The following is a 15,463-nucleotide window of genomic DNA, read 5'->3' as shown; positions in this document are numbered from 1 at the left end:
TAACGTGCTCACCTCTAGAGGGCGCGCCAGCACGTGTTCCACATTCATTTATTTGGTACTAGATGCTTTTATCAGAGCGACCGACGTACAATGTTTTCATTTTATTTTTACATTTTATGTTCTGACACAATGAATTTCAATGGTGACAAATAACATAAAGCTTCCTACCTACCTGCTGCAGAGTCTTGATAAATATGTTCTATTTAAAATTTACTCGATTTTAACATTTTTAATAAAATAGATGATTAAAGATGATGATGTAATGATTTAGATAGATAGATAGATAGATAGATAGACAGACAGACAAACAGACAGACAGACAGACAGACAGACAGATAGATAGACAGATAGATAGATAGATAGATAGATAGATAGATAGATAGATAGATAGATAGATAGATAGATAGATAGATAGATAGATAGATAGATAGATAGATAGATAGATAGATAGATAGATAGATAGATAGATAGATAGATAGATAGATAGATAGATACAACCCGAATTCCGGAAAAGTTGGGATGTTTTTTAAATTTTAATAAAATGAAAACTAAAAGACTTTCAAATCACATGAGCCAATATTTTATTCACAATAGAACATAGATAACATAGCAAATGTTTAAACTGAGAAAGTTTACAATTTTATGCACAAAATGAGCTCATTTCAATTTTGATTTCTGCTACAGGTCTCAAAATAGTTGGGACGGGGCATGTTTACCATGGTGTAGCATCTCCTTTTCTTTTCAAAACAGTTTGAAGACGTCTGGGCATTGAGGCTATGAGTTGCTGGAGTTTTGCTGTTGGAATTTGGTCCCATTCTTGCCTTATATAGATTTCCAGCTGCTGAAGAGTTCGTGGTCGTCTTTGACGTATTTTTCGTTTAATGATGCGCCAAATGTTCTCTATAGGTGAAAGATCTGGACTGCAGGCAGGCCAGGTTAGCACCCGGACTCTTCTACGACGAAGCCATGCTATTGTTATAGCTGCAGTATGTGGTTTTGCATTGTCCTGCTGAAATAAACAAAGCCTTCCCTGAATTAGACGTTGTTTGGAGGGAAGCATATGTTGCTCTAAAACCTTTATATACCTTTCAGCATTCACAGAGCCTTCCAAAACATGCAAGCTGCCCATACCGTATTCACTTATGCACCCCCATACCATCACAGATGCTGGCTTTTGAACTGAACGCTGATAACATGCTGGAAGGTCTCCCTCCTCTTTAGCCCGGAGGACACGGCGTCCGTGATTTCCAACAAGAATGTCAAATTTGGACTCGTCTGACCATAAAACACTATTCCACTTTGAAATAGTCCATTTTAAATGAGCCTTGGCCCACAGGACACGACGGCGCTTCTGGACCATGTTCACATATGGCTTCCTTTTTGCATGATAGAGCTTTAGTTGGCATCTGCTGATGGCACGGCGGATTGTGTTTACCGACAGTGGTTTCTGAAAGTATTCCTGGGCCCATTTAGTAATGTCATTGACACAATCATGCCGATGAGTGATGCAGTGTCGTCTGAGAGCCCGAAGACCACGGGCATCCAATAAAGGTCTCCGGCCTTGTCCCTTACGCACAGAGATTTCTCCAGTTTCTCTGAATCTTTTGATGATGTTATGCACTGTAGATGATGAGATTTGCAAAGCCTTTGCAATTTGACGTTGAGGAACATTGTTTTTAAAGTTTTCTACAATTTTTTTACGCAGTCTTTCACAGATTGGAGAGCCTCTGCCCATCTTTACTTCTGAGAGACTCTGCTTCTCTAAGACAAAGCTTTTATAGCTAATCATGTTACAGACCTGATATCAGTTAACTTAATTAATCACTAGATGTTCTCCCAGCTGAATCTTTTCAAAACTGCTTGCTTTTTTAGCCATTTGTTGCCCCCGTGTCAACTTTTTTGAGACCTGTAGCAGGCATTACATTTTAAATGAGCTAATTAAGTGGATAAAAGTGTAAAATTTCTCAGTTTAAACATTTGCTACGTTATCTATGTTCTATTGTGAATAAAATATTGGCTCATGTGATTTGAAATTCCTTTAGTTTTCATTTTATTAAAATTTAAAAAACGTCCCAACTTTTCCGGAATGCGGATTATAGATAGATAGATAGATAGATAGATAGATAGATAGATAGATAGATAGATATGAAATCGTTAATCTCGATTTCTTATGAGAAACATATTAAGAGAACAAATTTAGCAAACCTAGATTTACATATGCTTTTTTAGACGAAACTTACCAAATAAACAATAAGGTTCAAAATAAAAAATAAAATAAAAAATCCGAATGAGTCTGTCCGACTTTTACGTTCAATTGGACGACGTCATCAAAATACAGGAAGTGCCCGCATCACTCGTGAGTCGTGCAATCACTGCAGTTCGGACTGTCAAACTGTATGTGAATGTTTGAGAATGTTGCAACATTTGTATCTCCAGTGTAACACTTTCTGTCACCGAACGTTCTAATATTTGGCGGGAGGGGACGCGACGCGACAGGTACGCTACAGGTTTAAAGAGAACGAATTACTGTGAATTATTAGAATCAAATGTAAGTTTAGTGAACAGCTCGCGTTTACAGTAGAGTACAAAACAATTAATATTGTAGCTGCTTTATGTCAGCTGATCAGAATGAAGCTTCAATCGCATTTGCTTCTATTGACCTTTATCATTAATTGTGAGGAAGGTTATACATAATTAGCTATGACCAATGCAGTGTTGACATGCTTGTGTTTCAAGGTCAGTTCAAATAAAGGCCTCTTGGCCACTACATGCATGCTGATGTAGACAGAATTTGACACTGTTTTAATGCTGAAACTGCTTGATTCATACAGGCATGTCTCTCAAGAGTTTCTGGAGGTTACATCGGGCTTTGAAAATGACACAAGCCTGTGGATTTGCTCTCAGGACACTAAATGGATTAAACAGTGTCACTGCCAAGAGGTTAAACTGCACAACACTGGCATCCAGTGCATCTACATTAAACCTTCTCAAAGACTGGAGGAATCTACACACCAGTTTACACAACCATAGATGCTTGTTGCTGAGGGGAGTGTGTCAGAGACCACATTTTGAAATGCTAACTCCTTTAAATGTAAAATCCAGTTTACAAATGAGATCGCAGTCCACAACATCCTCCACCATGTCAGTGCTGAAACAAGGAAGCATGTCGGGAAAAAGGACTTTTAAGGGACCAAGAACCAAACAACCTTCACGAACCAACCAGCCGAGTCTGGAGGAGGTGTGTAATGTTTTTATTTTTGTTGTTGTAAAAATGATCTTTGGAATATATAATTATGTATCTATCTAACTATGTTTTCCAGGACATGATGCAGTGCATCGCATACGCAACTGCAGATCAGTACCATTTACCAACCCTCTGTCACGATCTCATCGCTCATGACTTTGCTGAAATCAAAGAATTTCCCAGAGGTCTGTTCGTCTGCAGCAATTTCTTATGTTTTTGACCATACACAAAAACTACTGCATTCCATTCTTGTTTGAAGGACACACATATTTGCAGTGAATACATCTTGTTTCAGATGCTTCTAATGTTTTGGTGATGGGAACAGAGAGCGCTGCAAAACCTTATGATAGTGGCACAATATTCGTCTTCAGGTATGCTGAATGATGTTTTGTCATTTGAATTTCTGGGGTTTACAGTTTTTGTTTTGTTTACCACGCAGAGAAGGCTCTGTGGTGTTCTGGAATGTTGAAGAAAAAACTGTGAGTAGAAGCTCTGTTCATAACATAACATTTGGAATAATTAAGATTTGTAATGTTTTTGAAAGAGGACGGGGGCTGCATTTATTTGATGTTTACAGTAAAAAAATAAAAACAGCAATATTGAGAAATATTAGTTTAAATAATTATTATAAATATATTTAAAAATATAATTTATTCCTGTGATACAAAGCTTAATTTTCAGCATCATTACTCCAGTTTTCAGTGTCACATGATTCTTCAGAAATCATTCTAATATGCTGATGTGGTGTTCAAGACATTTCCTTATTGTTATCAATGTTTAAAACAGTGTAGAAAAAAAAACATAAATGCTTCTTTGAAGCCAGCATATCAAAATAATTTCTGAAGAATCATGACACTGAAGACTGGGAGTAATGATGCTGAAAATTCAGCTTTGCATCACAGGAATAAGTTACGTTTTAAAATATAGTCAAATAGGAGTTGTAGTAATATTTCACAGTATTACTGTTTTACTGACTTTTTGATCAAATAAATACACCCTTGGTGAGCCAGCCTTGATGAATACTAGTTAAACTCATGTTTATACTCAGGTAAAGACAGTGATGAGGATACTGGAACAGCATGAAATTCAACCCTATGAAGTCGCCCTAGTCCACTGGGAAAATGAAGAGATCAATTATACAGTAGGAGAGTGAGTCACAAATCCTTCATTTCTTAATGCAACCTATATTAAAAGCATACTGAAATTTCCAGTATTTTTTCATATTTATTAATTTATATGTTGGTTTAGGGGTAATTCAAAGCTCCATCGTGGAATTTTCTTGTTTAATGAAGAGCTGGATTATGACCAGGTTGTTCTGGAGAAGTTTGCATTTTCCAATGCTTTATCACTGTCAGGTAGGATACTGTATGTTTAGTTTTTTAAAACACTTTTATAAAAACATTGAAAACATTGATGAGTTGTTATATTTTTATTTGTGCATTTTCGTGTTAATATTTGTGTTTACCTTGCATGATTTCAGTAAAACTAGCAATATGGGAGGTCTCTCTGGACAACTTTGTTGAGTCCATCCAGTCAATTCCTGAGGTAGATCCACTTATGTACTCTTTCATAGGTAATACCAGCATTTGCTGCTTTTAGCAAGTTAAAATAGTTCTTTATATTAAATGGCACAGATGCAAACATGTGTTCTGTTTTTCTATAAAGCTCAGTGTAAAAGGAGGTAATTGTAGCCATAACACCTTTTAACAGCTGCTGAAGTCTGGACAAAGAGTGAAACTGTCCAGAGCTGAAGTTATGCAGAAGATAGGGGAGCTCTTTTCCTTGAGGTCAGGCTGATTTTGTGTCATTTTATCATCTTTTTAATTTTTTGTATGAGATAACCTGCTATGTGTTTAATTGAATTATTGCAAACGTTTTAACCTTTTACAGGCACTGCATAAATCTCAGCTCTGACTTACTGATAACACCTGATTTCTACTGGGACAGAGAAGATCTTGAGCAGCTCTATGACAAGACCTGTCAGTTCCTCAATATTAACCGGAGAGTCAAGGTTAGTGAAAGTACTTGCATCTATCTTAAAGGAAAAGTTTGCCTAAAAATGAAAAGTAGCTTAACATTTCTTCAGAACATCCAAGATGTACTGCAGATTAGTTTGTTACTTCATTTTAAAGAACTTTTGCATTCCATCATTTGCTCATCAGTGGATCCTCTGCAGTGAATGGGTTCCGTCATAATGAGAGTCAAAACAGCTGATAAACATATCACAATAACCCACACCATCAGTTAACATCTTGTGATGCAAAAAGCTGTGTTCGTAAGACACAAATCTATCATTGACCTGTTTTAACTTTAAACCGCTACACTTTACAAGACAATTGCTTGTGGATTATTGTGATGTTTTTATCAGCTGTTTGGACTCTCATTCTGACGGCACCCATTCACTGCAGAGGATCCATTGGTGAGCAAGCGATGTCATGTTAAATTTCAGCATCTACATCTTGGATGACCTAAGGGTGAGTAAACTTTAAGAAAACTAAAATTTTGGGGTAAACTATTCCTTTAAGGGACGTATAAATATCTGGATAAAATGTTTCTTTGATCCTAGCTCACTCTGTGTTTTCTAGGTTGTGAACGAGAAGTTACAACACTGCACTGAACTTACAGACTTGATGAGGAATCACCTCAGTGAGAAACACAGTCTCAGACTGGAGTGGATGATCGTTGTACTGATTGCTATTGAGGTTAGTTAACACTGATATCCACTTGAAGCAGACTTTCATTTTATACACCAGTTCAATAGATAATAAATAATATTCAGCTGCACTGTTAGAAACTGTTGAAATGTCTATATCTTATCATATTTATGTACTTCAAATTTGATGTAAAGTAAACCTTTTGCAAATTCCATGCAAAACCTATATACATTATTTTCTTTTATCTATAGGTGATGTTTGAACTTGCTCGTGTAATCTTCTGAAGACCCACAGATGCAGTCTTAAAATGGCATACAGTGACTTTTTGTAAACCAGCAAATAATTTTGTTTTCTATAGATGAAGTTCTCATTGATAAATCATCGTGTCTTTTGCTAATCTTATTGTTGACTGACCTGAAATAGTTTTTTTTTTTTTTTTTTAAATAAGTATTGGATAAATAGTGGCAAATTTTGTGTCTGTTTTGCCTTCTTTTCAGAAAGGTGTGGGATAGAAATCACTGTGGAATCTATATCCTTAAATCTACTCCTGCTGTAAAATCCAGATTAAACAGATAGCTGTGGTTTGGAACTTCTAAATGAGCTTCAGTAATATAAATCCACTCCAAAATGTGCACATCTCTTCACATGCTGCCTTGTTGCCAGTGGCATGGAACTTAGTTTTGTTATTGTGTTGTGCTTAAGTAGCCTCTGACAAATAACAATACAAACATTTTTTTTTTTTTTTACTTTACAAGCTGTGACAAAATTTTTTTTTTTTTGGAACACGTATACAATATTAAGCTTAAGAAACAATCTTAATAATTTCACTAGTTACTAAAAATGATGCTCGAGTGAACCTGTTTACAATTACAATATGACGTCATGCTGATGTTCTAGTGTTCTCGCGGTTGACTGACTGATTGATTGATCAGCCTCTAGTGATTGACAGCCGTTCGATACGGCGCGCGCTCACGTGATTCAAATCCTCCGGAATACGGCAGCGGAACACAGACTGAACCCGTACTGCTCGGTGTAGAGGTTTCCTCCGCTTCAGACAACAAATTACACCGAATACGGCATCAAGAGTTCTGTCGAGAAAGAGCAGACGGTAAGAGACGGCTTTAATTAAGGTTCTGTTTCAAACAAGTGTTTAACACAGCGAATGTCGGCTTGTTTTTAGTCCAGAAACGTAGACCACTAACTGCGATTACAGTGTCGATTACTCTCGAAAATGATTTATATTTCGACAGTTTTCGCAGCGGCATTGCTTGTGTTTATCGGAAGATTAACGGTTTTCATTGCTCTGTTCATCTGTCTAATTTTTCTTTCGCTCGCTTAAAGTGTTAACGTAATGTTATTTTATTGGGGTCATTGCGTGAGCGCGTGTTTCCTTTTTGTCCGCGGAAACTTTTGTACTCGGAATTCACCAGCGTGGGCGGGGCTTCAACACACACACACCCACACACACACACACACACGTACGTACGTACTGTAGTTGCCTCAAAACCTATTTAAACCCTGAAACCACACTTTTCTGAAATAGAGCATTATGTAGGTTTTTAGATTTAATTTTTGTTATTTTTTGGAAGTGAGGAATGTTATCACAAGTAGTTATATATATATATATATATATAATGTGTGTGTATATATATATGTATATATGTGTGTGTATTAATGTCTCACAAGGTAAAAATTTATATTGTGATTATTTAAAATGCAATAAATCACTAAACATTTTTGTTCTACATGGACCTGTTGTTATGAAAGCTGCAATGTTATGCTTTTTTCTTTTGAGCAACATCTCACAATTGGTAAATATAGTTCAATAACTTACAACTTTTATAAAAGGAAAAGCATAAAAAGTTATTAAACACCCCCGACATAATTGTAAAAGTGTCTATTTTAGTAAATGGAGATCATTTTTTCATCCATATATTTCTGAAAGTGTAGGAACTTGATACATTTGCGTTTGAAAACAATGTCCTCTAGTGTGCAGTGTTGGGAAGGTTACTTTGGAAATGTAATAGGTTACAGATTACAAGTTACCCTGTTTAAAATGTAATAGTAGTGTAACTTTTTCAATTACTTTATTAAAGTAATGTAACTAATTACTTTTGAGTACTTTTTGATTACATTTCTAAATTTGTGAAAATTAAATAATAATAAATAAAATCATATACATCAACTCAAATACAGTTATCTAATAAGCATGTGTCATATTCTGTATAATAAACTCCTGAAACATTAGTGTTTTTTTCTTTGTATATGATGTGATGATAGTTTTCTCAAAATAAGTAAAATGCATGAAGTGACACAGAGCAGTTCTAGAAATTATGTTCATGTGCTCGTGTACTCCTATATTGAGGCAGCAGAGGTTGAAAACACTGCGAGCTTCAGTAGGCCTATGTGTAGTAAATGAAACCATGTCTTTGGCATTAATTTACAGGAGGGACGGACTGGGAAAAAAATTCAGATTGGAAATTCAAATTCATACAAACAAATTAATGGACAAAACTATTTTTTGTTTGGACCTGACATAAAAAAAGGTTTAAATCTTTAATTTGGGGACATGCTAAATAATTAAAAGTTCTCTCCTGAACTGCACCTTCACTTCCATTTTTCTCTTCAGTCTCTTTATTTTGCCCTGTTATCCATCTCTCTCGTGACTTTAATACTCAAGATTGAACAAAACTATACTTTACAATACAATACTCTACAATACTATAATATCTTTATAGAAAAATCCTAATACTGTACACGAGTCATGTTTTTCCCTTACAAAAATTGACCATGCTTTTATTAGCCTATATAAAAGTACAATAACCTTGTTTTGTTTTTTGTTTTGCAAATGGATTTCTATTTATTTTTAAATAAATAAATTTGTAAAATAATTTTTGGTTACCACAGTTAAACAATAGTAACCATTTTCTCTGGATTATTAGTAAAATAACAAAACTTTAATTTTCGTAAGGGTTGTGTTGTTGTCTGTCCTAGCTTCCACAAAAAATCTGATTATTTTTCAGCTAAATTACTACTGTAACATTACAACAGATAATAATGATGTCCTTTATATAGTATTTTGAGTGATGACTAATGAGCAACGTGCTGCTGCTTGATTAAATAAAAAAAAAAAAAGACAAAAAAAGCATCTTTACAGATGAAACTGACCTGAAACCCTGAACAGTTCAACTTCTCGGCTCCAGCTGTGCGCTTCCACAGTGCACTCTCTTCCCTCTCTCTCTCTGCCTCTCTCTCTCTCTCGCATTGATTACTCTGAGTCTGATCCAAACCGTTTGGCGGAGGCGCGGAGAGCGCGCGAGTCATGACTAACAATTCATGATTTATTAGAGATTTAATTATCAAATGGCGGATTCGCAAATGATCGCTTTATTACATTCGGCAGGCAATTATACAATAATGATATTAAAATAGCGGGCCAAATCGGCTGCCAGGCCACCGGGAAGTGTCCCGATTCTCCCGGTGTCCAGTCCGCGCCTGATTTCCTATAGACACACAGAACGTGCAGGAGTCATATGTTGCATTTTTGGGGCTTAATATTCACAGACACTAGTCCATGTCATGTTTTGATTCAAGTGTACTGACCTACTTTTGATTTAGTCATCCAAAATGTGGCATATTCCGTCCGCGTTAGGCATTCCGTTTTTATGACTGGATTCTACGACTGTGTTTCCGCATCCCGGAAATTATTAGGGCGTAGCCTATGTCTCAGAATAGTCAGTGCAATTTGGGAAAGAAATCAGTTAAATCTGTATGTGGATGTGTGTAAATATTCAAATGTAATCCCCTTTGTAATCGTCAAAAATTTCATAAGTAACTGTAATTTAATTACTAATTTTTTCTTAGTAACTGTAACTAATTACAGTTACATTAATTTTGTAATTAAATTACGTAACGCCGTTACATGCAGTGTTGGGGAGTAACTAGTTACATGTAACACGCAATTTAATTACAAAATTATAGTAACTGTAATTAGTTACAGTTACTAAGAAAAAATGAGTAATTAAATTACAGTTACTTATGAAATTTTTTACGATTACAAAGGGGATTACATTTGAATATTTACACACATCCACATACAGATTTAACTGATTTCTTTCCCAAATTGCACTGACTATTCTGAGACATACCGCCCTGATAATTTCCGGGATGCGGAAATACAGTCTGGTTCGTAGAATCCAGTCATAAAAACGAAATGCCTAACGTGGACGGAATATGCCACATTTTGGATGACTAAATCAAAAGTAGGTCAGTAGGCCTACACTTGAATCAAAACATGACATGGACTAGTGTCTGTGAATATAAAGCCCCAAAAATGCAATATATGACTTGCACATTCCGCGTGTCTGTGGAAATCAGGCGCGGACTGGACACCGGGAGAAACGGGACAATTCCCAGTGGCCTGGCAGCCGATTTTGCCCCACTATTTAATATCATTATTGTGTAATTGCCTGCCGAATGTACTAAAGCGATCATTTGCGAATCCGCCATTTGATAATTAAATCTCTAATAAGTCATGAAGTGTTAGTCATGACTCGCGCGCTCTCCGCGCCTCCGCCAAACGGTTTGGATCAGACAGAGAGTAATCAATGTGAGAAAGAGAGTGGAGTGTGGAAGCGCACAGCTGGAGCAGAGAAGCAGAACTATACTGTTCAGGGTTTCAGGTCAGTTTCATCTGTAAAGATGCTTTTTTGTCTTTGTTTTTTAATTTATTTAATCAAGCAGCAGCACGTTGCTCATCAGTCATCACTCAAAAATCACTATATAAAGGACACCATTATTATCTGTTGTAATGTTACAGTAGGAATTTATCTGAAAAAAAAATCCGATTTTTTTTGTAGGTTTAGGGGGAGCTACGACAGACAACACCACAACCCTTACGAAAATTAACATTTTAATATTTAACTATAAATCCAGAAAAAATGGTTACTATTGTTTAACTGTGATCACCAAAAATTTAAAATTATTTTACAAATGTATTTATTTAAAAATAAATACAAATCCATTTGCAAAAAAAAAACAAAAAAAAACAAGGTTATTTAACTTTTATATAGGCTAATAAAAGCATGGTAATTTTTTGTAAGGGAAAAACATGACTCGTGTACAGTATTATGATTTTTCTATAAAGATATTGTAGTATTGTAGAGTATTGTATTGTAAAGTATAGTTTTGTTCAATCTTGAGTATTAAAGTCATGAGAGAGATGGATAACAGGGCAAAATAAAGAGACTGAATAGAAAAATGGAAGTGAAGGTGCAGTTCAGGAGATAACTTTTAATTATTTTGCATGTCCCCAAATTAAAGATTTTAACCTTTTTTATGTCAGGTCCAAACAAAAAATAGTTTTGTCCATGAATTTGCTTGTATGAGTTTGAATTTTCCAGTCTGAATTTTTTTCCCAGACCACCCCTCCTGTAAATGAATGCCAAAGACATGGTTTCATTTACTACACATAGGCCTACTGAAGCTCGCAGTGTTTTCAACCTCTGCTGCCTCAATATAGGAGTACACGAGCACATAAACTTAATTTCTAGAACTGCTCTGTGTCATTTCATGTGCATTTTACTTATTTTGAGAAAACTATCATCATATACAAAGACAGCAGTTTCAAAAAAACACCAATGTTTCAGGAGTTTATTACACAGAATACGTCACATGCTTATTAGATAACTTTATTTAAGTTGATGTATATGCTTTTATTTATTATTCTTTAATTTTCACAAATTTAGAAAAGTACTCAAAAAGTACTCAAAAGTAATTAGTTACTTTACTTTAATAAAGTAATTGAAAAAGTTACACTACTATTACATTTTAAACAAGGTAACTTGTAATCTGTAACCTATTACATTTCCAAAGTAACCTTCCCAACACTGGTTACATGTAACTAGTTACTCCCCAACACTGCTAGTGTGACACCATATCCTGATTTTAAATCAGCCAATTCCAGAGAAAACTGAATTAGTTAAAGGACCTCATTCATTGTCATGTTACTGAAGCCCATGACATGAACTGATTGTACATTTTTGTCTCGGAATTATTCAAATATTTAACTTTCTTGGAACCACTACAAAAAGTTTTGTTTTGTTGTCCTTTGGTGCGACACCCCTAAATGATATATTTTTAATAAATTTGCATGTTAAACTACATAATGATTGAGAATTAGGCAAATGTGTCTTCTTGCTTACCGCTAATGACAGGTTAGCGTTGAATAGCAAGGTCATTAATTGACACGAAAGGCTGGAACGTCATATGATGTGATAGAAAATGTTCTCCGGTGTGACGCCTATACCGTGACTCCAGGACAGGGACAAGGTCTCAGAAGCATTTTAAACAAATAAGATTTAACTCCTTTTTATTCATTTTTTTCCCCAGTATTCTTAAATGCAATAATTAATTAAACTATTTTCTGATGTTTTTACAGAAAACTTTTATGAAGTGTCATGAAAATAAGTAGGCCAATAAAGTTTGATCCTTTGTTTCTGAGACCTAAAGTATTGAGGGAGAGAAATTAGTGGAAGAGAGAGGACACTGAAATATAGACAGAAAATTAACAAGGATCCACACAGAAGGGAGGAGATCCTGAGAGAACAATGCAGAAAGAAAATAGATTCAAAATGATGGCTTAAAAAGAGTAGCTCATTCACATTTTAATGATTCTAGTCTGAAAATCAATCATATTTAGCTGTGCCTCACATGCAGCGGGGGCTAGAGTGTTTCAGTGACATTTATTGCGTAAGAGACTGAATTTTGTTGATAATTTTTGTTTTAAAATACATGTTGATATTGTTTGTATCAAAATGAAACTTTATTTCTCCTTTGACATGTTCAAAATGAAATAGAAATAATTTAATAATTACTGTTTCTGTCCTTTAGTGTGACGTAATTTCCTAAGGTGTGACACATAACAGAACCACAGATTTGTTTTTATCTTAAAATTTTTTTTGCAGTACGGGAGATGCAAATATCACTCAACCTAAAATGGTATAATTTTCAGTTTTGATTCGATGATGGCAAAGTTTCTTGAAATTGTCACGGGGGGAAAAAAAATAGCACTATATGAAAGTAAGTGTCTAACAGTGAAGATAAATCTCTCTAATGCTATTTATGTATTATTATTAAGAGGTTTTTTCTTTTCCCTAATTTTTGTTGTCATAACGTAGGACAAATTTATGGAACAGTTCGTAAAAAAAAAAAAACAGTAAAGGATTTGACTTTTTTTCTCAAAGATCAGACTTGCAGTGCATTTATGCATTTATGAAAAAAAAGCATGCGCACACACACACACACACACAATCAAATTGATATACAAAAAATGGCCAGAAATATGATTCAGAATATATTTACATCAATATATTTTATACCAATGTATTTTTTCATTTATTTTTAAAATGTATTTCAATAAAAAAAAAATGTATAAAAAATATTTTGTCCTCTGTATATTTTAGTCTAAGAAAATGCATTCACATGTCACAATTGAGGGGGGGAAACTATTTTACTATCTAATTATTACTATTATTATTATTACAATGTATATTGGCCAGAATTTGACCGAACCTACTGAAAACGAATATTTTCTTTTAATTTGTGTGTGTGTTTAGGTGGAAAAAAATGGACTTGGCCCATCATGGTCTCGTTCTCCTTAAGCGCCTCAATGCTCAGAGAGAGTTTGGTTTCCTCTGTGACTGTACTGTGGCCATCGGGGATGTTCTTTTCAAAGCCCACAAAGCCGTTCTTGCAGCGTTCTCAAACTACTTCCGAATGCTGTTCATCCATCAAGACAGGTACTACAAGCATGATTGCAAAAAAGTGCTTTGTTCACATCTGCAGTACTCTGTTATTAAATGATTCTTTATGCTTCTCTTTTGCAGTAACTGTGTTCGACTGAGACCTTCAGACATACAAGCAGATATCTTCAGCTACCTGCTAAACTTAATGTACACTGGAAAATTCACCACACAGCCCATTGACCCGCTTCGCCTTGAGCAAGGTGTAAAATTCCTGCATGCCTACCCTTTATTACAGGAGGCAAGTCGTCTTATAAACCCTGAGTCCCATTATGTACCTTTGACAAACTCACTTTATGGAGTACAGATACCTGATCAGACTTACAGTGGGCCTGAAAGAAATACAGCATGCAAGGATGGCATCTATTCTAAAAACTCTGAAAGCGTTAATCGAGAATTTTTGGACATTTCTAAAATGGATTACAGATCGCCACAACCTGTCGGGATAGAGTCACCCACCCAAAATCCTGCAGCCACAATGGTCCAACACCTCACATATGGCATAATGAGTAAGAGTGGTTCTTCCAGGAAGCATTACGCCTGTAATTATTGTGGAATCCGTTTTAACCAGAGGTGGAAGTTGAAGGAACATCTCCTTGTCCACACCAAGCAAGCAGCTGAGCCACATGTGTTGTCTATGCAAAATGATCACACTATTGAGCTCGAAGGTCAGGAAATGGAGGAGGAACATTTGCATGCTGACAGTGATGTTATTAGTGATACCGATCAACAGGCGTGGATGGAAGACACCCCACCGCCCTCTGAAATTGCTGATATAGACAACCTGGAGGGCACTGAGATGGGACGTCAAATGAAACGCCGAAAATTTGAGTGTCCGACCTGTGCTCGCAAGTTTCTTCAGAAGAGCCACTGGCGTGAGCACATGTACATTCACACCGGAAAGCCATATAAGTGCAGTGCTTGCGGAAAAAACTTCTGCAGAGCCAATCAAGCTACTCGACACGTTTGTTTGAGTCCGGACACAGACTCGTACATTATGGTCAACAAACAGAGTTTGGTTATGTGTGGTGGAGAAGACAACAGTCAAGTGGAAGCTCTCTTTCAGTCTTCTGAAAGACCTTATAAATGTAGCATGTGTGCAGCACCTTTTGCAAGTCCTTCTGAGGTTCCGAAACATCAGTGTTTGACTGAGAGTGATGCTGTACCATTGGCAGAAAATTCACTGGGGGAAAATCAAATGAAGCACTTAGAGACAACTACACCTGAAGTAAACATTCCTTCTTGAAATGTCATGCTAAAACAGTCTTAGATTATTGCCAGTATTTAACTGTTTGTATGTTTGTGTTGTTATGAACCAAGTGATGTGTTTTTTAAGGTCTACAGCATTTTCATGTCTTTTTTTTTCTATTGAAAGGTAATTTGTGAATTTGTTTGAAACTAATAAAATGCAGAAACTTAATGTTTCCGATCAGAAACATTTCTGGGTTGCCTCGTTAAGTAATTGTACATTGCTGTAATGTACTAGCATGCTGTATATCAACTTTTTATAAATTACAAGTCCAAAATTGGTAATGTTTCTTTTATTTAAATAAAACTTACAATTATAATTTGTATTAAATCATACATTTTTAAATGTTGCAAAATCCAGGAACAATACTACACTCTTGTATTTAGTTGATTGTTAATATTGCAATTTCTTTAAAGATGCATAGCCTGTACATCTGGTTTCGAACACTACTTAGCAATATATAAGAATATGTTAAAAATTTGTTTTCAATACTGTCATGGCTTATTGCATCAGG

The 15,463-nt window shown here is 35.5% G+C and overlaps 2 protein-coding genes across 2 annotated transcripts; both read left to right on the top strand.

Annotated features, from left to right (window-relative positions):
• The first annotated feature begins 2,346 nt into the window (after positions 1 to 2,346).
• On the top strand, positions 2,347 to 6,302 carry LOC132112424 (required for meiotic nuclear division protein 1 homolog). The gene is made up of 12 exons (XM_059519889.1): positions 2,347 to 2,548; positions 2,832 to 3,238; positions 3,321 to 3,429; positions 3,540 to 3,615; positions 3,684 to 3,723; positions 4,293 to 4,393; positions 4,493 to 4,599; positions 4,725 to 4,789; positions 4,955 to 5,031; positions 5,135 to 5,255; positions 5,830 to 5,946; positions 6,150 to 6,302. The coding sequence occupies exons 2-12, from the start codon at positions 2,834 to 2,836 to the stop codon at positions 6,180 to 6,182; spliced, it is 1,251 nt and encodes a 416-aa protein (XP_059375872.1). The 5' UTR covers positions 2,347 to 2,548; positions 2,832 to 2,833; the 3' UTR covers positions 6,183 to 6,302.
• A 519-nt stretch (positions 6,303 to 6,821) lies between these two features.
• zbtb2a (zinc finger and BTB domain containing 2a) lies at positions 6,822 to 15,138 on the top strand. The gene is made up of 3 exons (XM_059519888.1): positions 6,822 to 7,006; positions 13,515 to 13,697; positions 13,785 to 15,138. Exons 2-3 carry the CDS (start codon positions 13,525 to 13,527, stop codon positions 14,944 to 14,946), a joined length of 1,335 nt encoding a protein of 444 aa, XP_059375871.1. The 5' UTR covers positions 6,822 to 7,006; positions 13,515 to 13,524; the 3' UTR covers positions 14,947 to 15,138.
• Positions 15,139 to 15,463: the final 325 nt, after the last annotated feature.

The sequence above is a fragment of the Carassius carassius genome, chromosome 32 (genome assembly GCF_963082965.1).
Source record: "Carassius carassius chromosome 32, fCarCar2.1, whole genome shotgun sequence".
NCBI classification, from domain to species: domain Eukaryota; kingdom Metazoa; phylum Chordata; class Actinopteri; order Cypriniformes; family Cyprinidae; genus Carassius; species Carassius carassius.
The sequence above is the reverse complement of the archived record's forward strand: the minus strand, read 5'-3'. Positions and strand labels throughout refer to the sequence as shown.